This window comes from Hibiscus syriacus, unplaced genomic scaffold, assembly GCF_006381635.1.
Source record: "Hibiscus syriacus cultivar Baekdansim isolate YM2019G1 unplaced genomic scaffold, ASM638163v2 tig00110621_pilon, whole genome shotgun sequence".
Taxonomy (NCBI): Eukaryota; Viridiplantae; Streptophyta; class Magnoliopsida; order Malvales; family Malvaceae; genus Hibiscus; species Hibiscus syriacus.
Window position 1 is genome coordinate 319,611 of NW_024062802.1, and position 24,852 is coordinate 344,462.

The 24,852-nt window shown below is 37.1% G+C and overlaps 5 protein-coding genes and 2 pseudogenes across 9 annotated transcripts; 5 read left to right on the forward strand and 2 right to left on the reverse strand.

Moving 5' to 3' along the window:
• Positions 1 to 263: 263 nt before the first annotated feature.
• LOC120136052 (transcription initiation factor TFIID subunit 14b-like) lies at positions 264 to 2,331 on the forward strand. 2 transcript variants are annotated; one of them, XM_039152168.1, is made up of 6 exons: positions 264 to 505; positions 843 to 931; positions 1,014 to 1,235; positions 1,304 to 1,491; positions 1,573 to 1,694; positions 2,056 to 2,331. In XM_039152168.1, the coding sequence occupies exons 1-6, from the start codon at positions 401 to 403 to the stop codon at positions 2,149 to 2,151; spliced, it is 822 nt and encodes a 273-aa protein (XP_039008099.1). In that variant the 5' UTR covers positions 264 to 400; the 3' UTR covers positions 2,152 to 2,331. The 2 variants fall into 2 exon arrangements, with proteins under 2 accessions (XP_039008099.1, XP_039008100.1); XM_039152169.1 differs by having other exon boundaries at positions 1,579 to 1,694; positions 2,056 to 2,325.
• A 285-nt stretch (positions 2,332 to 2,616) lies between these two features.
• LOC120135964 (filament-like plant protein 5) lies at positions 2,617 to 7,026 on the reverse strand. Its single transcript, XM_039152097.1, has 6 exons — positions 6,856 to 7,026; positions 6,635 to 6,773; positions 6,302 to 6,521; positions 3,875 to 6,218; positions 3,527 to 3,590; positions 2,617 to 3,142 (listed from the first exon to the last, which is right to left on the reverse strand). Exons 2-6 carry the CDS (start codon positions 6,755 to 6,757, stop codon positions 2,711 to 2,713), a joined length of 3,183 nt encoding a protein of 1,060 aa, XP_039008028.1. The 5' UTR covers positions 6,758 to 6,773; positions 6,856 to 7,026; the 3' UTR covers positions 2,617 to 2,710.
• Positions 7,027 to 10,329: 3,303 nt separating this feature from the next.
• LOC120135988 (peptidyl-prolyl cis-trans isomerase Pin1-like) lies at positions 10,330 to 11,874 on the forward strand. The gene is made up of 2 exons (XM_039152111.1): positions 10,330 to 10,663; positions 11,627 to 11,874. Exons 1-2 carry the CDS (start codon positions 10,420 to 10,422, stop codon positions 11,749 to 11,751), a joined length of 369 nt encoding a protein of 122 aa, XP_039008042.1. The 5' UTR covers positions 10,330 to 10,419; the 3' UTR covers positions 11,752 to 11,874.
• A 2,713-nt stretch (positions 11,875 to 14,587) lies between these two features.
• LOC120135821 (methyltransferase-like protein 23) lies at positions 14,588 to 16,421 on the forward strand. 4 transcript variants are annotated; one of them, XM_039152011.1, is made up of 8 exons: positions 14,590 to 15,026; positions 15,120 to 15,224; positions 15,299 to 15,385; positions 15,570 to 15,620; positions 15,724 to 15,817; positions 15,916 to 16,000; positions 16,150 to 16,304; positions 16,382 to 16,421. In XM_039152011.1, exons 1-7 carry the CDS (start codon positions 14,958 to 14,960, stop codon positions 16,166 to 16,168), a joined length of 510 nt encoding a protein of 169 aa, XP_039007942.1. In that variant the 5' UTR covers positions 14,590 to 14,957; the 3' UTR covers positions 16,169 to 16,304; positions 16,382 to 16,421. The 4 variants fall into 4 exon arrangements, with proteins under 4 accessions (XP_039007941.1, XP_039007942.1, XP_039007944.1 ...); XM_039152010.1 differs by lacking the exon at positions 16,382 to 16,421 and having other exon boundaries at positions 14,588 to 14,774; positions 14,838 to 15,026; positions 15,916 to 16,304; XM_039152013.1 differs by lacking the exons at positions 16,150 to 16,304; positions 16,382 to 16,421 and having other exon boundaries at positions 14,595 to 15,026; positions 15,712 to 15,817; positions 15,916 to 15,932.
• A 1,759-nt stretch (positions 16,422 to 18,180) lies between these two features.
• On the forward strand, positions 18,181 to 21,437 carry LOC120135820 (annotated as a pseudogene).
• A 217-nt stretch (positions 21,438 to 21,654) lies between these two features.
• Positions 21,655 to 22,585, reverse strand: LOC120135843 (annotated as a pseudogene).
• A 351-nt stretch (positions 22,586 to 22,936) lies between these two features.
• On the forward strand, positions 22,937 to 24,467 carry LOC120135822 (plant UBX domain-containing protein 10-like). Its single transcript, XM_039152014.1, has 4 exons — positions 22,937 to 23,552; positions 23,635 to 23,871; positions 23,960 to 24,106; positions 24,186 to 24,467. Exons 1-4 carry the CDS (start codon positions 23,010 to 23,012, stop codon positions 24,411 to 24,413), a joined length of 1,155 nt encoding a protein of 384 aa, XP_039007945.1. The 5' UTR covers positions 22,937 to 23,009; the 3' UTR covers positions 24,414 to 24,467.
• Positions 24,468 to 24,852: the final 385 nt, after the last annotated feature.

The following is a 24,852-nucleotide window of genomic DNA, read 5'->3' on the forward strand; positions in this document are numbered from 1 at the left end:
TAACCTGACCCATATCTATCTCTAATTAAAACTAATCCTACCATTCCATTATTAACCTCAATCTCAATTCAAATGCAATCCCCAATAGTTAATACTTCAAACAATATATTTATCTGTGAAAAAAGACATTTATTGAATATTTTGGCAATCTTAAACATTATTTTATATTATTCTTGGCCAGATGGAAGCTGACGTGGCAAGAAAGACAAATGGAAAATGCCCCTCGGAATCTCACGCGATTGCTTCTTTTTCATCCATTTCCCCCCCACTAAAGGGCCTAAACCCCCATTTCTCCCCTCAAAATTGATCAAAAAGGGTCCGTAAATTCTGATACGGGAACTGAAAGTGAAAACCCTTGTTTTGGCTTCTGGTTTTGATCCCACTTCAACTCTCTGCTGAAATGCCTCAGACGGTTACCGAAGCCCAAGTTGTGGATGGTGGTTCTGCTTCTAAGCCACAGCGCATCATCAAACTTGGCAAAACTACTGATGACAGCGACAAAAAGGTTCTCTTTTTTAGCTTTTTCAATAGCTTTTGGTGTCATTTATCTGCATTTCTTACTAAAACATCGTCTCGATTTTTCTGTGTTCCTCAATTTTTTAGTAAGATTAATCCATTTGCGTGAAACTAGGGACGTTGTAGAAGTTTTTTAATACTTAAAAGTCTCTTTTGTGAAGGATTTCAAGTTTATAAGAACTGAAATTTCCCATTTCTAATTACAGATAAAGCAGAATTCTGCTTTAACATCTGAAAACAAGAAAAGGGAAATGTTGAATTTTGTTTAACGCTTGTAAATCTCTTCATTATAGTGACATTATTTGTTTCGTTCTGATCATTTATAGAGTGCAAACAGGAGAGTTAAAGATGTTGAGCTTTGTGTTCCAATTGTTTATGGAACTATCGCATTTTATCTTGGTCGAAAGGCTAGTGAGTAAGTATGTTTTTCCATAATATACATTTCCCCTTGTATTGTGATAGAATAATATTTGAATAGATTTGTCTCCTTCAATTAGGTCGCAGTCACATAAGTGGACTGTTTATGTGCGTGGGGCGACAAATGAAGATCTCGGAGCAGTGATAAAGCATGTTGTGTTTCAACTGCATCCCAGTTTCAATAACCCTACAAGGGTCGTTGAATCACCACCTTTCGAGTTATCGGAATGTGGTTGGGGTGAATTTGAAATTGGAATTAGCCTTTTCTTCCACAGTGATGTTTGCGACAAGAAATTGGATTTGTGAGTCATTTGTTCGGTTGCGTACTTAATGTGGTTCTTTGTTTACTAACTAGGCTCGATATTTGTAGGTTTCACTTCTTGAAGTTATATCCTGAAGATGAATCTGGCCCACAGTCTACCAAGAAACCTGTTGTTATGGAATCATACAATGAGATTGTTTTTCCAGAGCCTTCTGAGTGCTTCTTTGCTCGTGTGCAAAATCATCCGGCTATTCACGTGCCACGACTGCCTGCTGGGTTTAGCTTGCCTGCTCCGGGTAAATTTACTTGTTTTGCCTTCTATTCCAACTCATGTTCGTCAAATCTTTTATTTAAGATCAGTTCACTTTTATCTGCAGCACCAGTTGAAAATATGAATGACAGGGGAAGGGGTGATACCAAGGATCATCCACTCAGTCAGTGGTTTATGAATTTCTCAGAGGCAGATGAATTGTTGAAACTTGCCTCAGCTCGTCAGCAGGTTAGAATAGCTCAATGACTTTTCGTGTTTGCAATTAACTTGGTCATGCCATTGTGAAGTGTTCCGGTATATATACTAGCTGTTTACTGTTAGTTATGAATAGGATACCATATGCTTATACAGAAGTCTAGCCAAATGTACAGGTAAGCATTGTTTAACACCATGTTCTTATGAATTGTTGAGTTACACTCTTGGCCATGATAGTGGGTCTGCTCCATGAGCTTTCAGCCTGACTTACAGGCTTTTTACATGTAATTACGCATGTCTAATTTAGTTGTTCGATGTTGCTATTTCATTTTTCATGAACTTTTGGGCAAATGACTGATATCTTCTGACTGTTTATACTACATGATATTCTTAGGTGCAAGCCCACATTGTTAAGCTGAGAAGAGAGTTGAGTGTGACTGATGGGATGCTTCAACCACTGAAACCGGCCTCCAGTTACGAATGTATATGATTCTGGTAGGTTAGTATCGAAGTTCACTCATCGAGTTTATATTAGGGATGACAAAGTGAACTGTGAAGAAGATTTAAAGATGTGGATATTAGCCTTAACAACCTTATTTCCAGATCGAGTTATGAATTATTCCCTTTTAAGAGTACTGATTGTAGGCAAATAGTATGTTAACTTGTTACCAACCTGAGAAATGAAAAAGTCATGCAACTTTCTATTCTATTGTAAAAAAAATTCCTTGATGTGATTGGTTAAGGGATTGAAGAAAGATAATGAAAATATGAAAACATGTCGTAGTTCAGACATGTCGGTTCAGATTTATGACTGCGGGTCTTATTTACATTTTGGAGTGAACTGCAGTTGGTTAATACTTAATATGGGCATATGATCTGCCATTTAATTTCTACATAACTATGATTTCTAGAATGTTCGAGTTCCGATTAGAACTCAATTACAATCCCAGCAAAAAAGAGAAGGAAATATTATCTAGGACAGATGGGGCTAGCCGATTGCTATGCCCATTAATCTGGAAATCTATACAAAGCTAGACAACACAATTCAACTACTCGTTCTTCCCTTTCAAGGAAAAGAGACGACCAAAACTAAGTGAGTGTTTCTCTTGCTCAAGAGTAGAAGCAGAGAATGTAGACTTCGTACGGGTATGATTGAGGTGAGACAAGCCCACTAGAGACCTCGGTGAAAGATTGGTGTCATTATCCAGGGGACTTGATGTGGAATGACCGTAATGCAAGGAATCATCACTAACGGATTGCACATCTGCAGAAGCTATGATGTCCGTCTCAATGTGTTCAAGGTCATCGGTACAGCAAATATCCTGTGCCTTTGAACAGCTACGATTTATTCTGCCTTCTACTGAACTTTCACCCAACAGCTCGTCACTTTGAGTGTGCAAAGACTGCAACTGCCTCCCGAGAAGGTAAATTGTCTCCTGGCATGCTGCGAGCTTTTGTGCTGCATCTTTTATATCTCTTTCCTGCCAAGAGAATGACAGGACGACACTTTCAGCTAAAGCTTTCGAGCTAACTAATTCCGAAATCACCAAATAAGGAAGGAATACTCTGATTAATTCACAAGCCTCCGGCCTTTTATTCGATGAAGAACAAAACAATAGGTCAAGCAAAAAAGTGCAATCACCCCTAGAGAAGGATAACATTCTATACAACATAAGTGCAACAAAGTGCAATCACCCCTAAAGAAGGATAACAAACATTCTATACAACATAAGTGCATGTAGAGTAACTGCCAGAGATAGCATGTAACAAACATTCTATCACCCTCGAGGCTCTTATAACAGCATATCTGAAAGGTCATCAGTTGATTATAGGTTTCCACATTTTCTCGGTTAATAGCTGCATACCTGGTTGATCTTCATCTCAGAATCTTCTATCGTTGATGACGGACATAGAAAGGAGGTTGCATTCCTTTATCAACACAAGAGAATTTACAGAAAGTTAAAAGACAAAATGCTACAAAATATGGTGATTCATGTAATATAACATAGAATGAACTAACTGGTGGAGTTTCCAGTGCAAAATCAAATTAACCGGTAACTAACAAATAGTGGTTTATCATTTTGGAATGTTCTTTAGTTCATTGATTCGATAAATTCCCTTTTCCTTATAAGGTCAAGTGATTTCCTATTAGAGATCATATCTGCTCACAGTATCATCAAAACTCAAAAGCATTATAATAGTTAATTGCTTACCTCTGAACTTTGTCCTCGAGATCCTTGCATCTAGCCAGGGCATCTTGATGGCCACGCTTTTCTTCTTGTAGTTTATCATCTAACTTCGCTGATTTTTCTTGTAAAAGGTTTATCTCAGCTTCCAACTCCTGTGCACGCGCTTCTAGTGACTTGTAAGACTCAGTCATACATTTCAGCTGAGTTTCGGCGAGGCTGTGGAGATTTTGAGAGGAAGCCAACTGTAACTTCAGTTCAGTTACCCTATTCTCTGTCTCCTGAAGCAGCAACTTTGCATTATCAAGATCTTCAGTGCATCTTGTAAGATCCACTGTCATTTTTTCTTTATCCAATTTCAGTTGTTCCAACTCTTTGAATAAGCATGAGCATGATGGAACATTGGGTTGAAAACTTGGATCCAAGATTTCATTATGAAGCACATCCGAGTCCGAACAGGAATGACAAAGATGGCACCCTCCAGCACATGCATGTTTTGATGGGCTATCTTGTACAACCTTATTCTCTAGCAAAGCAACCTTGTCTACGCAATCATTTTCGCTGGCATTTCTATTATAATCCCTAAATCCCAGGAAACCAAGGTTCTGTCGATCTACTTCAGCTAAAACATAAGAAAGCTTTAAGATGAAGTCAACCAAACCCTTATTGTCGAATACAAACTTATCCACAAAGACAGAGAAGTCATCTAATCTTTTACATAGCGCATGGCCATCGGTACGAGGGTCCTGAACTCTCATTGTTTTTCTACCTACTGATAGTACAACCTGATGAATCTGAGATATCGCAGATGCTAAATTTTGCTTTGTAACTTCATCTCCATCTAAGAAAATCAATCTTTCTTCAAATACATCCTTTCGATCGGAAGGACCATGACCCAATTGAACTCCTTCACATATATAGGTGACTGGGTGCTGAGACAGAGAACCTTGTACTTCCAGAATAGCACCTTTGATATCCTCCAAGACCTTTCCCAAATTCTTCTCCTTAGTTTTAGATTCAAAAATTGTAAAAACCATTGACTGAAGCTTTTGGAAGGGCGAATTTTCCACATCCTGCTGAAGCCCCGTTGTTGAGGATCTTGCAATTGAAGATTCCAGCTTTGATGATGGACTAAAACCAAACTCTTGATCAGAATTAACTGGATCGCTAGAAACAGCATTAGCTCCACCAACATCATTTGACAGACGTGCCAACTTCTCCATCTCTAGAAAGTCATCCATCAATTCCAAGCAATTGGAGTTCTCTTGCTTATGAATTTTATGACTACTCTGCTCCATTACCAGATGAGAGATACCGGAGGTTGCTGGTAGAAAAGATTTCGTCGAATGTTCTTCGACATCAATCCCATCTTCATACATGGAAATGATACTAGGTGCATTGCTAGCATATTGACTAGAAAGATCGCCAGCAGGGTGCCCAATGCTCGACTTTGGGGAGCTTGTTCGATGATCAAGGGCCTGTACTTGTGCTTCTAAGCTCTTAACCCTGAGATTTGTCTTAGCACACGTCTCTCTGGCAGCCTGCAGTTCACTATTGCGACTGGCCAAAGATTCTTTAAGCATCTTTGTTTCCTCCTCCATCTCCAACAACCGCATAGTAAGATAATCAATCTCTTTTTGGGATTGCAGCAAGCTGCCAGCGGATGATTCCATCTGTGGAGGCAAATTCGGGTTAGGATTCTTAACTACATTCCTTTTAAGTTGAGGTCCACCAAAATCTCTACCAAAATTATCCATTTCTTGCTTCATTTGGGCCAATGCAGCTGGCCCTGGCAATCTCTTACGAACTAGGCCGCGTAGTCTTTGACATTCTGCCTCCAGTTTAGCAATTTTGCTGACACTTGCTAAATGTTGCTTGTTTGCTGCCTCTGCAGATCTCATACTCATTCTCTTTTCTTCATTGCGAATTTCAAGCTCCTTAGAAACCATACGCAGCTCGTACTTGAGTGAGTTTATTTCCCTCTCACGTGACACAAGGTTCGTCTTCATAAGTTCTATTTCAGCTTCCACTTTAGATTTTTCTACCTCAATCTGAACTATCAAATTCGACCGCTCATGCAATGACCTCGAAAGCGCTTGGTTTTCAGCAGCTGCTCTCAAAAGCCCTTCATCTAATTCAGCTATTTTCGCTTCCAAACCAAGCTTTATTCTGTCAAAATGTATAGTTTTGGCTAGAACCACATCCTGCAATTTCTGCTCGCTCTCCTCTTTCACACTCCTGACCTCTCTCATACACTCCTTAAGCGCACCATCTAAATGCGCAGCCCGATCCTCTACCGAAAGCTTCAAGAGAGTAAGATTTTCGAGATGCCGTTTCAACTCAATAGCTTCGGCATCTGCCTTTTCCCATCCTAAAAAAATGTACATAAAAGCTTTCAAATCATCACTCTCAACGGTAGAATTTCAAGTGAGCATTAATTTTTCCAACACATACCTGAAACAGCTTCCTCAGCAACTTTAGCATGTTGGCTAATCAAAGCATCCTTAGATTTAATCTCTGAATGAGCTTCCGATAGTTTCCCTTTCAAACCCTTTACTTCATCCTCACATGATTTGACTTCATCCTTTAACTTGTTAACGTCATCCTCTAACCCACTCAAATGTACGTATGACTCCATGGATATTTGAACATAATTTACCTTCTTACATTTTTCCTATCAATAAACGGCAAAAAAGAGAGAGAGAAATATCCACACAATCAGGAGCAAGTTTCATAAACGGTTTCATTTAACGGCTTTTTTAGTAAATATTTTTTTTAAAAAAAGACCTGCTCTCCGAGAGATGCTAAGGAAGACAAAGAAACACCGGTTCCATCCGATACAACTACCTGCTTTTCAGTTCCAACTTTCTCGGAAGATTTCTTCTTCCATGGCCATCCTCGTTGGTCCATTTCAAAAATCAATATCCTAAAAAAGAAAGAACGAAGATTAAACTGATATTTAAATAGAAAGAAACCATGAAAACATTTTTTCACAAAATTAAACTTACCGGAAAGGAACGCAGATTACCGGCGATCACTGAGATGGAATTTGATTTGAATAGTTAAAGAATCATTCCCGAGAGAAGTTTTTATATTTTGTTTTCGTTCTATTCACATAGTGAAGAGAGAAAGAACCCAACAGAGACAGGACGGAGAGAGAAGCGGGGTTGGCTACATTTTAAAACTCCCAGAAATGAGCACAAAAGACGACGGCGTATTGACCTTTTTGGCGGATCTGTGGTCCCATTTGACATGTGGGAGCGTGTTATGGGCTAGTTCTCCGCACCTCCAAAAGTGGAGTACGATGGTGTAGTTAGGTCCATGAAAAGCATCGTGTTACCGCACTTGGGTGGGCCCGTTCGTTTTGCAAGATGGAAATGATCAATAGAAAAACGGCCAAGATTCAAAAGCCCTCCCTTCAGAGCAATTCCTTGAAACAATTACTAATAAAATATGGCTGCCAAACGCTGGTAATTAGTTGGTTGGTTTGTGGGGACCCGATTTGGTTAAAAGAATATTAGATTGGTATGAGCATATAGGTTTCGTTTTATATGTAAAATATATAATAGATAATTTAATTATACTAAAATAATTATTTTGATTTTTAATTTTTTTAATTTTTATAAAATATTTATTAAAATTTATTTAAATATTACAAAATGATCATTAAATTTATAAATTTTTTATTTATAATATCTCATTTACAAAGTGTTCAGAATTACCCCTGATTTGATACACTTTATATGTTGATCAGTTAATCCATCGATCCAACATACAAGTTGGCCCACAGGCCGACTTATTGAGTATTTGATAACTGGATTCCCTATTCTTTTTTATTATAGATTAAGTTTTTCATTTTTAATTCTCAAAATTATTTCACACTACCATTTTAAATCTTTAATTTTTCAAATTATATCGTTATAACCTTTTAAATTATTTTTTAATTATTCAAAGGTTAATGACTAATTTGTATTAATTCAATAAATTTAATAATTATTTTAAAAGTTAGTGATCAAAACAATCATTTTAAAATGATTTAATGATCCCTTATATATATTATTTAATGATCTCTTATATATATTATTTATTTCATATAATATTTCAAATTTTATTAGAAGTTCTGAATTATAAGATGTGACGTCTAAATCAGGCAAAATAAAATAATTATAAATGGTAAAATATCATATATTAGAAAATGATAACATATCAACTTTTCAATTTTATAGAAAACAATGCATTAATATTTTATTACATGGTTGGTCCAACTCTCGTTAACCTCTTTGTCGTTGCTTCAAAACCTGCATTATTATTTTATCTTTTCTAATAATTAATTGATTTTGCAAGTTTTGATCAAACAGGGTAAGATTAATTATTTATGAGACCTTTGTTGTTGCGTTCGCTTCGTTCACTCCGCTCCATCTCCTGTCCTCTTTACTGTTATATTTATGAGCCATACCTAACAAATCTCCACCTTGGAGAATTTGTTTATCCTAAAAAAATAAGTAAATTTATTTTGATCGGTGTAATCATAAATTAAAATCAATTTTAAAATTAATAAAATTCTTCAATAATCATACAATTAAAATAATAAAATGAAAAACAATCGATATTAGTTTCTCAAAATAAGATATTTAGTCGACAAATATTTTCACAACACTCAATTCACAAGAAAGAAGACACATGTAGAGAATATAGAGAAAAATTATTTTTTGTGTGTTTATAAATTAGAGAAAATAAACCAAAGCTATTTTATATTTTTTGATAATATATCCTCAAGAAAAATACAAACATTAACACGATTACATGAATCAGAATGAACGACGATAACAACACACTTGTGTTAGACCTCAACTCCATTCTTCAGTGTAGGATGAAAGTAAAATTATATTTGAACTTTTACAGTAATTTTGTGCACTTAATATAAGATTTTTGTATTACTAACATCGTTTTTATCCAAGTTTAATTTAAAATTTTCAATAATTACATCGATAAAAATATGAAGAAAAAATTAGATAAAAGAGAAAACGATGTATATAGTGTGTAACGTTGGTTAATTTGAAATTGATCCATGTTAACAAGGAAGGGGCTGCACAGGAATCGACTTAGAGAGGGTGGGTGGGATGGTTGCTCCCCAAAAGTTTTTTAAATTCTTATATATTTTATATTAAAAATATATTTTCAACTCTTAAAATTTTATAAATCCATTCATACTTAAAATTTTATAAATCCGTCTCTAAAATAAACTCATACATCCATTCGCTGACTGCACAAATCGTTCCAACGAGAACATCTATGCTGCCACCACCTTGTCTGTCCTTTAAAATTACTGGACCACTACTTAAGTTGCAATCGTTCCAATTGATGAGTTTATAGGAGTTTAAAATAATATCATCTTAAAATAAATTTTATTTTTTTAATACAATATCATTTTAATATCATATCATATATTATATTATATCATATTGTAATTTTACTAATTATATATTGATGGAATAATATAAAATCTAAGGCCAAATCAACGAGATAATGCGCTGAATCTTTTTTTTCACGAGATAGTGTCCTCGCCATATTAATTGCTCAGATGGGGTGATATCTACAGTCTCCATATATGTCGCCAGGTGCTCCGGACGACGTCCCTGTGAGACGGGATAGGTCGCCATGCAGTCCATGCAGTCCCCAAAGGTCGCCATGCAGTCCAACACTCATTTTGCTGTAAAATAGATAGGTACTGCACCAGAGTCCAGAGCGTAAAATTGCTTTTCGATCACATAGCTCTCTGTAACAGTATTTTCAATTGCGAGGACGAATTTGTAATGAGACATGGCGCAATGTAAATGGTCCCACCACTTTGGGTTTTTGAGATCATTTACACACTCATGATAGAAGGAAAGGGCCATGTCTAAACCATCAACATTGTTCAGGCATTTGCCAAAGGAGTGATGAGGCAGCAACTTGAGAAGACTCTTAGCATGGACCGCATGGCGACCTTTGGGGATGCATGGATTGCATGGCGACCTGGTAGGTCGTTGGGCGTGCATGGCGACCTGGTAGGTCACTGGGCGTGCATGGCGACCTGGTAGGTCACTGGGCGTGCATGGCGACCTATCCCATCTAACAGGGACGTCGCCCGGAGCACCTGGCGACCTATATGGGGACTGTAAAGATCACCCCATCTGAGTAATTAATCGGGCGAGGGTACTATCTCGTGAAAAAAAAATTCAACGTATTATCCCGTTGATTTTACCTAAAATCTAATGTCTAAAATGCAACGATTAAATTTAAAATCTTGGTGAGTTAAAATAATAGTGAGAGAAAAGTTTTTTTTTTGGGATTAGTAGTGAGAGAAAAGTTGAATGATAAAATTTTGCAATTTACCCCTAAAACTTTGGACATAATTAATTGTTTTTGTAAGCGATGAGAGAACGACACGTTAGAAGATAATATCCGGCTAACTTTACAAATTCTGCAGGTAACTAATTTTTTCCTCTTTTGTGTTTCAGTCACTTAAAAACTGCGAAAACAGAGTATTCGGTTGGAGAAAAGAAATCGTTAGTTGAAGAAGAAACAGGAAGATGTCATCGTCTACGGCGGCCAATCAAGTGAGGGCATCTCACATACTCATCAAACACCAAGGTTCTCGCCGCAAGGCTTCGTGGAAGGATCCAGAAGGTCGCTTAATCTCCGCCACGACCAGAGACTCCGCCGTCTCGCAGCTCAGGCTCCTCCGTGACGATATCGTTTCCGGCAAGGCGAAGTTCGATGAGGTTGCCACACGCTACTCCGATTGCAGCTCCGCTAAACGCGGCGGTGATCTCGGTTAGTCCGTTGCCTTTCATTGCGGTGCAAAAGCTTTAAGCTTCCGTTGTTGATTTAGTTTTAGATATGTAAATAGAGGCTCGGATTTGGAACTATATAGTTTCTATTTGCTGTTTGGTTGCTTAGAAACTTGTGGGAAGCTGAATTATTGGAGGGCAAAAAAGATGCTTGGAGTTAATACAGATGTTGAGACGTTAGTCTTTAATTGAGTCATATAGTTATAGGTTTGTTTAACGGGACACTTTGGTTACCGCTAGCGTTTCGAACACTTTGTTGTTGAAATTAGGGTTTCAAGCGTTAAGATATTAGAATTTTGGGATCCCCTGCAATTAGAGATGTAATGGTTACTCATTGGCTTAAGAGATATCCAATATGTTAATGACAGCCCTTTACATCTGACCTTTTTTTGTCTTTTATCTGATATTATATCCTTCCTCATGGTAGTAATATTTCGACTAATGTCTTACAAGGTTAAATTCCTTTCCTGAGATTATGGAAAAGAAAGATAAAAATAGACTTTTATACATGTTTGAAATGGATACTTTTAGTTTTCTCAATAACTCTTCTTTGTTCCTGTTCTTGATTGAGTTTTGACTACATGAATTGATCCCAAGGTTACAAGGCATTCCAGTTCTTCCACAATGAAAGTTAGCTTATCATTCAATTCTAGCAAATTGTACAAATGTGTTCATGCAGTATATTTTATGTCATCATAGACATTGAATACTGCCGATCTATTGAAACATTAATATACTAGTGTAATTTTCTGTCTATATCGTGCAAGGAATGTGCAACTCGGTTCTTATTGTTATTATCCGTGACCTTTTGTTAATATGTATCAGCATCCTGCAAGGAATGTGCCATTCAGTTCTTATCGTTAACTATCTGTGACCTTTCATTAGTTTGTATCAGCATTACAAAGCCATAATCCAAACCAAAATCTTATACAACTTATTGGTGCAGGTCCTTTTGGTCGAGGCCAGATGCAAAAGCCGTTCGAGGATGCAACATATAATCTCAAGGTTGGTGAGATAAGTGACATTGTGGATACCGACAGTGGGGTTCACATCATAATGAGAACAGGTTGATTAGTGGTGAAGCCTGGATATTGTGAGCAATTAATTTAGTCTGTTCGGAAAATCTATCGGAGAACATTCCGAAACCACTTCTGATAATGCCTATTGGCTAATTTCATTGAGTGCTGTTTTACACTTAAGAATGACCTAATGCATGGGACAATTTGGCTGCTAAAGCATTAAAGTTTCAAAGCTTTTTGGTTTCGTTGTGAGATTGGCTGCCTGCCTGCTTATAATAAAAGGCATTTGGTAAACTAAATTTCCCTGCCCTGTTCTCTTAACTTATCCTCTTTGTCAACTTCCCTAACCCCACGAACGGTCGTATGTGTCAATGATGCTATACGAGGATGTTTGATGCGGAAATGCAGTGTTCTAATGATGAATAATATTTTTGCAATTGCCTCTACGTAGTATTAGATTGGGTGGATGCCTGGTTTTACTTAACGAGGGACACCAAAAGAACGAATAAGTCTTACTATTGATACATGTAACATTCTTTTTGATCCTTGTAAAAGTGTTTTTGCGTGTTTTTCTTGTGCTTAATGATTCTGAAGTGTTTCATCAACAGTGATGTATTAGAATTCCCTTTTTCTATTCTATGCCAAAATTATCCTCATGGAATATGATAGGTTCGGACTTGATATTATAAGGTTGATTTTTTTAAAAAAATTAAATTCATGTCATATTTTTCTAGGATAAAGTCGGATAAGGTTTATGGTGAAAAATTAGACTCAAAGTTTAAGGTGAAAAATTATCTGAAATTTTCCATGCTTATACTACAATAACTCTATTTTCAGAGCCAATGCGCAACAGCCAATACGAGACAAGACATCTAGGGCCATATGGTACACACCTAGGGTGAGTGGCCAAGCCATCCAAAAGATGGATTGTGTACAAGTCAAATGTTTGAAGGCACCACCTGGTGAGGAAGTGGGCCACCAGGTGCGCAAGCTGACCAACTCGTATAGTGTAGTGTGTCAGACATGTCATGAGGTAATTAGGCACATGGGGGGTTAGATGGTTCTAGACAGAGCCAACAGCATCTAGATCCTCCGACACAATCTAATGCAAATGTAAATTTTGTGATTTTTCCACACAAAAAAATAGAGATTTGATCGGAAAAGAAACACAAGATTACAAAAATAAATGAAGAAGAAGAAGAGCGGTATAAAACTCTGCTTCTCTCTTTCTTTTAAATTTCGTTTTCTCCAAAGCTGCTTTGCTTAAATATTGGGTTTTTTACAATACTGCCATTGAAAACCAAGGTTGTTTTTGGATAATTTTACCGCTTTCATTTAGAAGTGGTTTTCCATTTCGTTTTAGCTGTAAGATTTAATTATCTACTTCACTGAACTACTAGTATTTATTTTTCAGGTAAATAGGCTATGCTCCAATCAAAGCATGCCATGTAAGCATATTCATTAATTTATTGGCCTTTTTTAATCCTGTTTCCAAATTGCTTATTATTATTGTTTCAATTAAGAGTTTAGATATTAGATAGTTTACCGAAAAGATAGACCTACACGAATATTATAATAAATTAAATTACATTAAAAATTATGAATATTATTATTTTTTTATTAAAAATTAACTCATATAGGATTTAGTGACGTCTAACATAAGATTTATATTTTCAATCATATTATTCAATTCGTAATGAGTATATATTAGGGGATTTTGATACTAAAAAGTAATAATTTTTAATGTAATGCGTCATTTTTTTAATAGAAACTTCTTATATATGTGTATGTCTATAACACTTACATTATTTTTAATAAAAATAATATATATGCATAACTTGTGCTTATGCAAACGAGGACAGTGATGAAGGTCCAACCGTAGTGGAATATGCAGAAATAAGAGTTGTACTGGAGTGGATCACCTGTCATGTTGTAAGTGGTCGACTCTCATGGTGAGACAACAACGGTGCCAGATGTTCCAAAGTAAAATAAGTAGGAGCAAAAACTGTGGTTGGGACAAATCATGTAGTAGAGTTTGTAACCGAGAACCTGCCAATGACTGAGGTGCGAAGAATGAGGCAGAAGTAAACCCCATGGCTCACAGAATGGATAAAGCATCGATGCAATCTCTTAATGCACGGAGGACAGTTTCAGAAGCTGCGCCACAGACACAACAATGACCGTCTGCAACCTGAGCTAAGGCGAGACGATGACTTGTCGGCAAGGCTTCATGTGCCACTCTCCAATCGAAAATTCGAACTTTTGGAGGGAGTGGAAGCCGCGATAACAACAACGAAACAAGGGCAGAGTTGACTACCGGATGAGAAGGCCGCATAAGAAAACTATAACCGTAGTGGACAGAGTAGACACTCGTCGAGTGGCCTCCCCAGACCAAGGTATCCTTATCCACAGGAGCGATCGAACAGTTTAGAATGAGTGTTGCATTCGACGGCGGGAAAACTTGATTCACCCAGTGAACATCCCATCAATAAAAATATTGGCATGATATGTATTATATCGAAGACAAATATTGATCGTTAGACAATTCACAATTTATATTTAAAAACACAAATTTTAATAAAAATATGGTTAAAATATTTAAAAATACTAATTAGAGTAATTATTCATAAAAATATTAAATAACAAGTTTAATCTTTTAAATTTTATAAGTTTAATTTTAAAAATATCAATTTCAATATATAACATATAATGAATATTATTTTAATATTTAATTTTTCATTCTGATATACATGTAATTTAACTTTTATTTAACATCACAACTTAAATTATTTGAGATTTGTTTAAAGAGCCACAGTGATCCAGATAATGGGCCAAATGCTGGCTTCCATATATCAGACCCAGAAGCGGTTGGAAGGTTTGTTCTAAACCGGTTTCATATCGGCACTGATATTGGGACCAGCATTTACAATCTCCGTGCCTTCCTCTTCAAACTGCTGGGAAGTGGCTGAATCGTAGCGGTCGACGAGGACGATAAAGGAATAACAACGATCGGCACCGGTTCTTCTCGGACAATTTGAGCCCGAAGAATGCTTCGTGGAAGAATGATTGGTTACGGTGAGTGATTCACAGCTGTCACCGCAGCGGAGGTATTTTAATTACCGGTGTTAATATTTGCAGACATATCAAACCCTTATTAAATCAAAATTGGAGTTTTACTTTCACTTCTTTCTCCTTGAGTCAACAAGTTGATCGACCCAAAAAAAAGGAATTATTATTTTTACGGTGACCTATCAATAAATGACGACGATAAGTCGTCATTTTTTCGGCGACTCTGAGAAAACCGCCTTCTCCATATCGATTGTTGAGGTATTATTATTTTTATTTCACAAAACACTCTGAAAGGGGAAAGGGTAGAAGCTTTAAGGATTTGGGTGTAATTTTCATTTCTACAATGTTCAGAACATGAAAGAAGACTATGGCTTATTCGTTTGGCCTTGTAGCATCGTATTGGCCGAGTATGTTTGGCAACAGAGATCGCGCTTTTCCGGGAACGATGTAGTCGAGGTATTCCTCATAATAAATTCAAATTTTAGCTTTGGTGACTGTCTCTCGAATTTTGATATTTGTTTCTTCTGCAGCTTGGTGCGGGAACTTGCTTACCTGGATTGATAGCTGCCAAAGTTGGCTCCAATGTCACCCTTACCGACGATGCAAATAGATTGGAGGTAGTATTGATGTAGTCTCTTTGAGTTGAAATTTGACGATTTTATCCAAAACTAAATACTTTGGTGGAGATTATTGTTTGATTATATCCTTTGATCGGACTAAGTTTTGCTTTTGCTTAAACTGATTATTTATTACTGCAACTAATATTTTTGAATGTACATGTTTTGTTTGATATAAATTCAGGTGCTGGAAAACATGAGAACAGTTTGTGACCTAAACAAACTGAAGTGTGAAGTGAGTTTCTTCCATAAAAATGTTTTTATGTTGATTGCTTGGATACTCTGTTACTTGATCAACCTGACGAATCAGTTTTTATGGATTTAAGTTTTGTTTCTAGGTATTAGGACTGACTTGGGGAGTTTGGGATGCATCCATATTTAGTTTACACCCGAAAATTATTCTTGGGGCTGATGTTCTTTATGATGCACGAGGTAAAATCGATTTACGATATGCTAGTTATTTTGCCTTTTCTTTTGGGAATCAATTAACCGATGCTGAAACAAAACAATAACCGACTTGTGTCGGTAAGCCTTTGATGATCTCTTTGCTACTGTGACATTTCTGCTCCAAAGTAATCCAGGCTCGGTTTTCATAACAACTTATCATAATCGAAGGTACTATTTCTCCTATTCTGTCTCGTTTGGATTCTGATATGTTTTTGTCCAGAGCATCTTGGATTCAATACTGAAATTATGATGGGGACTGTTGTCTTGTTCTCCAAAATCAAGTTCTTTATTTGTTTATACTGACCGATAATGTGCAGCGGGTCATCATCTTATTGAGTTCCTAATGGTCAAATGGGGACTCAAGTGTGTGAAACTTCTCGATGGTTTTTCGTTATTGCCATCCGATAAGGCAACTAGGCTTAGTGGAAACATTCAGTTGGCTGAAATTGTGTTGAGCCATGAGCAGATTGAGGTAATTGACAACATTATGTTAACATGCATTTTTTTACGCAGACAATTCTTATGTTCATTCCTACTCGATTGCTGCAGGAAACTTCTTCCTCTGGTGCTAGATGATCACGTTTAATTCATTCGTATTTCGTATATTAGCCGACTTGTACTGCTCGTCATAGCACAACTGAGCTATGCCTTTAAAGACAAGCGCAAGTCGAGTAAGATCGTAACACTTCATCGTTGCAGACAATGGCCGGGAATGATTTCCATTTTATGTTTATTATTAGTTAGAAAATTGCTTGTCAAATGTTGCTCCTAGTTTCACTCTTTTTAATATATTATTGAGCCATATGTATGTCCTGCCTGTCGAGTCGAGCTGCTGCTTAAATGCTTTTCTTATTTGTATAATTTAGAATCATGTTGAACACGGAGTGAGATACAACATGGAACCATTTGATCTTAGACGCGTTTTCGAGTTTCTGAGCAGAGGTTGATTGTAAGAAAAGAGAGTTTCCCAGAGAAGGATTAGCTTTAGTGGGTGTCATGAAAAGTTATTGAAGAACCCTTAGTTGGTCCACCATTCTTTGCATTGTTCTTGATGAGGCTAATGCTCCTTAACCTTTCTGCATAGCGTCTCTGACTCTATATCATGTGCGCTTACGGAGGGCCAAAATACCCGACGGTTTTGACCCGACTTTATAAGATTGGAGTTCTTTTTCAGACTCATGTTTGAGATGAGTTTTGTAAAGCAAGGAGTTGGTGTAGAGTTTAGAATAAAAAATCTCCTGCTCAGTCTGGAATAATCACTATAATGCTTATATATACATGGGACAAAAATTGGACTCGTCTTACCTTGTACCCGTCCCTATGTGCGCTTGAGCACAATTTTTCCGTTTTAGAGTCAACACAACAGTCATCGGTTGTATAAAAAAAGTTTTTTTGTTGTAATTTTCACAAAATGGATAAAATAAAATAAAAAGCAATCTGTTGACGTATTTATTATTTAATTGGATTAAAAGTAAAAAAAATATTGAGAGCATTGAATTAATGTGATTTATCAAAAAACAAAGAATACCTACCTTACACGTGTATACGTGGCACTGAAATTTGTGGCTCAACCAGTCTCTAACCTTTTTGCCATTTGCTTTATTTATTTCAAAGAAGAGATAATAATTTTCTTTTTTAAATCAATTTTATTTATCAACTAAATAAAATCAAGAGATCGAATTTATGATTTAAACAGTATCTTCTGTTATACGAAAGCAACGAGTAATTGATAATTTACCTGTCTAGATTTTAGGAAGACGGGCACGTGTGTGTATTATATACTAATATCACCAATAATATTAATTACGAATCCACACAATATCTGCCACTTGCATGTTCACATGGATGTACACGTGTACGTTTGCATTCAAGGATTTTGCTACACCTATCTCTTCACCTGGATCCAGGACGGCGCCGGGCCAGGAGCCTTACCCCGAAAATGATAAATATGCAATTAGGTCACTCAATTTTTAAAAATTAGTAATTAAATGAAAATATTTTATTATAATAATACGAAAAATAAAATATTAAAAATAAATTTGTTATCATTTTAAAAATAGTATTTAGTATTTTCTTAAGGTTTTATAATAGAGTAAATGAATAGATTATATAACCGATAAATGCGTTCATTATTCTTTTTAGGATGATACAAATATAATTATAATAATTAACAATAATAAAAAAAAACGTTTCTAAATCTCTATAAATAAGATTAATTATTATAAAATACAAATTAAACATAACATAAATTAAAATAAAATAAAGTAATAAAAATATATGTATGTATGTATGTATGTGTGTGTGGAGCCCATAGCTGCTCGTATGCGTTGCTGGCTATGCCTATCATTCAGCCATCCCATTGCTTCGTTCGTTTTCATTTATAAACCCTTTTTGTCCACGGAGAAAGATCGAAACACCCAAACCCAGTTTTCATTTCGTATACTTTCTATTTCTCGCTGATTCTTAATTCCCCTCCTGTTTTACTTGCAAAGCAAATAGAGGGAAGAAGGGGAAACCCCCAAAGTTTTTTTTAAAAAAATCTCCATCGATCTAAGAGTGTTTGATTTGATGGATATCTAGATCTCACGCTTTCAGAACCCCACAAGTACTGCTTTTTTCCGTTCAGACCTCCGTCGATTGCATCTGCTTTATCATTCAGTAGCTGAATACTACAGTACGAAACAGCTGAATTCTACCGTGAGTTTTTTATTTTTCCTTTTTTGAATTTGTTTATGTGATTGATTTTCTTCTTCTTTTAAAATATGATTCTGATTAGTTACTGAGCATCTATAGCTTTGGAACTTCGTTTGTATTAACCGAATTTTATTGTTTTGTTCAATTGTGGGAATGTAAAAGGTAGATTTGACTTTCCCTGTTTTGTTTTTCACTTTTCCTTTTGGCCACAACAGTTGTCGTTTTTGTTCATTAACTTAATTGTCAGTATTTGCTAAAGATTTCTTCCTTTTCCCCCTCATTTTATACTTTTGTGCGGAATTGAGCTTGGGTTCTCGGTTTCTGGTCATAAGTTTGCTTTCGGGGTCGTTAAGGGATCGGTTTGACGATTGGTTGTTTAAGCTACTATTTGTTCAATTGAGTGTTGATTTAACAGCTGTGCGTATGTTTTTTATTTTTGGCGTGCAGGAGAGGACTCTGGTGGGAGTTTATTATTTTTGGGGGTTTGCTGCATCCAATTTTTGGATGTCGAGGAGGAATCGGAGGCCGGCTGTGGTGAGATGAGGGATGTTATCAAGGTTGATCAATTTTTTGAGTGCCTGCTGGCAGCCATCTTTGGGCCGATCGGTCCACACAGGTTCGGATGCAGCAGGCCGGCAAGATGGGCTCCTTTGGTACAAAGACAAAGGGCAACACTTGACTGGTGAGTTTTCCATGGCTGTTGTTCAGGCTAACAATCTGCTTGAGGATCAGAGCCAGATTGAATCTGGTTCCTTGAGCACTCTTGAGTCTGGTCCATTAGGTACCTTTGTAGGAGTATATGATGGTCATGGTGGCCCCGAGACATCACGCTATATCAATGATCATCTGTTCCAGCATCTAAAGAGTAAGAGACCTTGGGACCTGTAACAATTTCTGGCATCGTAGATTTCTAATGCATAAATCTGTAGTTTTAGCAGTGTCAAGGAGGAGCTATTGAACTCGCACTACAAGTTCATTGAGTGCCAAAATTCTAGGATGAGAATCTGGTTGATGACTTGGTGACCCAGTTGGTGATACTGTTTTGCAGGGTTCGCCGCGGAGCAGCAATCAATGTCTGTCGATGTTATAAAGAAAGCATATCAAGCAACAGAAGAGGGCTTTTTCTCTATTGTTGCAAAACAATGGCTCATGAATCCCCAGATTGCAGCTGTTGGATCATGTTGCCTGGTGGGTGTTGTTTGCAATGGGACCCTTTACATTGCTAACGTTGGCGATTCTCGTGCTGTGCTTGGTAGGCTTGTCAAGGCAACCGGGGAGGTTCTAGCAATCCAGCTGTCATCTGAGCATAATGTAGCAATAGAGTCTGTCAGGCAGGAGATGCGTTCTTTGCATCCTGATGACTCCTACATTGTAGTTTTAAAGCATAATGTTTGGCGTGTAAAGGGCCTGATACAGGTAAGTTATTTGTTTGGATATTAGTAGAAGGCATACTAAAGGTTCTTTGAAAGTTATATTTTCTTGATATTGCTAATGCTATAAATGGATTGAAATAACTAAAATGTAAAATTTAACTGAACCGAAAGTTAACCAAGTGAAGGAGATCTAGTCTATTTTTAATCCTTTATGTCAATATTGTAATTCTAAAGCACTCCTTTGATAAAGCTATATTTTTAACCAAGTTATTTGCTCACAACATTTTCCATTAATCAGCAATAGATAATATAAATTCCGGGATGTTATGTGTCCTAATATACATGTAACATTGACAAAACCTTTCTGTTGCAGGTTTCTAGATCTATTGGTGATGTTTATCTTAAAAAGGCCGAATACAACAGGGCACCTCTATATCAAAAGTTTCGTCTTCGTGAAACGTTTAGAAAGCCAATTTTGAGTTCTGAACCCTCAATATCTACACATGAACTCCAACCTCATGATCAGTTTATCATATTTGCTTCTGATGGACTCTGGGAACATCTCAGCAATCAGGATGCAGTTGACATAGTCCAAAACCATCCAAGCAATGTAAGAATACTTCTCTTAGTGGAGAATTAGTGTGGTTGGACTATTAAGCTAGTTATAATATACTTATTACTGCATGAATTATGTTGTACGACACCAAGCGGCTAAATTGTGCATATTTATTTGCTTTTCAATGAATCTTCATCTTAACTTGAAGTTATACTGTCCTATTGCAATTTGAGCTTATAATGAGCCCTTAGCAACCAATCCCCCATATTTTGTTTGTCTTGTCCTATATGTGTTATTGGAACTGTTATAGAATGACAGTAGGGATATGAATGACTTGTGGATTCTAATGTATTAACTCTCAATGTGGCAATAGTCATATCATTGTCGAGGAGCCCTGTTAGTGAGGTGCATGGAAAAAAGTATTTGATATTAATTGTCTTGTGTTTGTTTGTCTCACAGGGGATTGCAAGGAGGCTTGTGAAAGCTGCCTTGCAGGAAGCTGCAAAAAAAGAGAGAAATGCGATACTCGGATTTGAAGAAGATTGAGCGAGGCATACGCAGACATTTCCATGATGACATCACAGTCATAGTTGTATTTCTCGACTCGAATATTGTGAGCAAAGCCAGCTCAGTAAATAGCCCTTCATTGTCCCTCAGGGGAGGAGGAATTAACCAGCGTGCTAAAACTCTGGCTTCTTGTGCCGCAACTTAATGTCGGTTGATGAGGTTAGCATTTAGCAACTTCTACTGTTGTATCTAGCACACGGTTATCCTCTTATGGGATGCTCTCGATTCTTATCTTCAAAGAAAAGAGAAGTTGCAGTCCTTTAATTAATATTTATTTATTTATTACATATGTATTTTTTATGTACAATGTATCATTTTAACCCGAGAGACATACTCTATTTAGTTTGCAAGCCCAGTATCTTTGCCTGCTCTAATTCTGGAGATTTTGGGTTCTGTAAATTATGTTGACATACCTAGAACTGTTGTTTACTTGTTGCAATAAGTTGACTGGACTGGACATTTTTCTGGGTCATTTTCCTTTTTTTGTTTTGATCAGCTCATGTTCTGGAAATTGACAATGGTAGATGGAGACTTTCCTGTGTTTACATGTTGCAATAAGTTGACTAGACTTATATCACAAATAAATACCTAAATTATACCATTTTTTCATTCAAGTACCTAAAGTATTTTTTTCATTTTTCATTTAAGGGCAAGCTCCTCACTGTTTCTCCAGGCTGAAAGTCCTGCATTTATCATTAATGGCGGTTAGTTAAATGTTACTAAGAACGGGTTGCAATAATAGGAACTAGACCCGGAGGAAAACTGAGCATGAAACTTTATCCCCCAAAAGCATCTGCATTGTTATTGCTTGTGATTATAATCTTTGGGATTCTTTCAACATTTCTAGCCATTAGCCAATCCTTTAACAGCAGCAGCAGTGTCAAAGACGTGGTCATTCTCAAATGTTATTTCCGGCTCGGCAGCACCCATCTGACTTTTGGATTGCACTCAGCATAGCCGGGCCGATTAGTTCTCGAACAAGCCTCCCGCTTAGAAGGCTTGCAATCCATCGGATCCTGGATTCGTTGGACAGCCAAATAAGAAGAGAGGATTCAAAGACTTAGATTGAGAAAACTGCACCGAAGATAGCCTGAACGGTAGCCCCTAGAACGAACCCACTCTCCGTGAGCCCCGTCAATGCCCCTAACAAGTTCCCCACTGCAAACACAAAAAATATGAATATCCATCTCCACCAAATTCAAACTGTCCTACATGTTAAATTCTGTGAAACCAAAACAACATATCAATCCTAGTTACGCTTTGCAAGTATATATAAGACCTAGGCAATTCAATCCCGAATGCAACATAATTTGATTGATTATCAAATAACAGGCAGAAATCAATTTATTGCAAAACCTACATTCAAGGGCCATGAATACGTAAAGAATCAAATAGCATTAGTAACCAAAAAAAGGGGTTATAATTCGATCAGCAACGATAAAATCCAGAGACTTTTAAAGAAAACCAACCTAACGCAGAGCTGGTTAAGATGGCAGAGAAAGCGCTCCCAATGATGGCGGAAACGGTGAAACTTCAAGAATCTTTGATCATTTCATTCCACATGTAATCTTAAATTATAATCTGCTAATAATATATGCATATATAATTTAATCTGAATATGAGATTATGTATGCAATCTAAGGTTACCTATAAAATGAATGTTACGAAAATTATATATGCATTACATTCTACATGCAATCTTAAATTATAATCTACTAATAATATTCGCCAATTAATCTTCATCTTCCTTGGAGTTCTGTACAAATGGCCGGCAGTACGAATCAGTGCTCTTTAACAACTTTAAAGTGTGTAACAAAGTTGATCACGACAGATCGAGTGAGAAATTCCCCAAGGGAATATCAACAACTTTGCTTTCTACTTTCTAGTTCCTCTTCTAAATTTTCCTCCTTGCCAAACGACCAGCTCTCGTTTCTATAAATTAAAATCTGATCAATCCTTAGCATTCTTGTGAGAAAACAACTATGCAATGTCCTGGAAGATAAGAGCAAGTGTGAGAACCAGGAGGCAACCGTCTTGCAATGGGATTTTTTGTCGGATAGTATGCCTTCCAAGATGCATAATCGGAGGGTTTTCGAGAGCAATAATGGGTAGAAGAAACCAATTCCAGCCACCGGCGGGACCACAGCTACAACATCAACAGCTACTTCACCCAGCAGCCGTTCCCGAAGATCAAGCTTTTCTAGCCTGTTTGGAACACAAATATGGCACTAGGCATCCATTCTTCTACTGCTGTAGTTTCATGCAGGCTCTAAAGATAGCCGAGGATGATCACAAGTTGATGTTCATGTATCTCCACTCCCCTGAACATCCCTTCACCCCCTCGTTTTGTTCGACGACTTTGAGTTCGGAGCCGGTAGTACAGTTTCTCGATGCAAACTTCATATCCTGGGGAGCAATCGCGGACAGAGGAGAGGGTTTACAAATGGCTGCAACTCTCCAGCCTGCTACCTTCCCTTTCTGTGCCGTGATTGCCCCGGCTGCTGGCAATAGTATTGCTGTGCTGCAACAGGTCGGTTTAACATGAATTTGCTCATTCGTTAATACTCTCGATCGATAGTATCGACGATGAGATTACCTTGTTTGTGTTTTAGATGGAGGGTCCAATTGATCCAGCCGAGCTGGTCGAGATTCTACAAAGGACAATCGAAGAGCAAGGGTCTGCTTTCGGCACTAGTGCAAGAGGGAGGGAGGAAGAGAATAGTAGTGCGAGGAATAATGAAGAGGAAATGATGAGAGCCAGAGCTAAAGAGGAGGAAAAATTAAGGGCGGATCGTCGGCTGCGAGAAGAACAAGATGCTGCATATTTCGCTGCTTTACGGAGAGACCAAGTGTGTCACATATTCGGACATGAATAAGCCATATTCGGACACGAACATCGATTAACAAGAACAATGTGTGTGTTTTCTTTTATTGCAGGAAAAGGAAGAGCTCAGGAAAGCAAGAACACAAAAGCCATTAGAAGTCTGCAATCAAACAAATTACGAGAAGCTTAGACAGATGCATCCAGAGAAACAACCAAGTAAATCAAGGCAGAACTCATCTGCTCAAGGGAAGGACACTCAGGTGCTTGTTACAAACCAATTTACTGTTATAATCAGAACAACATGATTCTCAAACATTAAAGTACCTGATGAATTTTCAGATATTGATTCGGTTTCCTAGCGGTGTAAGTAGAGAGCAGAGCTTCTCTTCCACAGACAAGATCCTCTCAATTTACAGATACATAGACTCATTAGGACTACCCGGGATCGGAAACTACAGGCTAATATCGAGCTTCCCGAAAAGAGTATACAGTGTTGATCAAATGGGAATGACACTGAAAGATGCTGGTCTATATCCTAGAGCAAGCCTGTTCGTCGAGCTTCTTTGACAGCACTAATGGGGTTCGAACGCTCCATGTAGACATGATAGGGGACGTTAACATATATGGTTTCTTCATACTATGCATATTATGTCATTCCATTCCATGTATCATACATCATGCTTTCTTCATCGTGATCGCATCCAATGAGTACCTCTTTAGAGACGCTGAATCTCTCATCTTTTACATTACAAGGTTACCAATTGAGGAAGGTGATGTAGTAGCTAGTCCTTGAACCCAAAGTACCTACGTAGAACATTAATCATTTCCTCGTTTAATTTGTTGGTTGAGTCAATTAATGTGATTCTAACGATACTATAGATTTTGAATGGATAAATTAAACAAATTTTATTATGTTTTTGTTTTGATCATTAAATTTCTTAAAATTTTATCACTCAACTTTTGAATTTTGATCCAAAATTCAATGACTATTCATACATGATTTCAG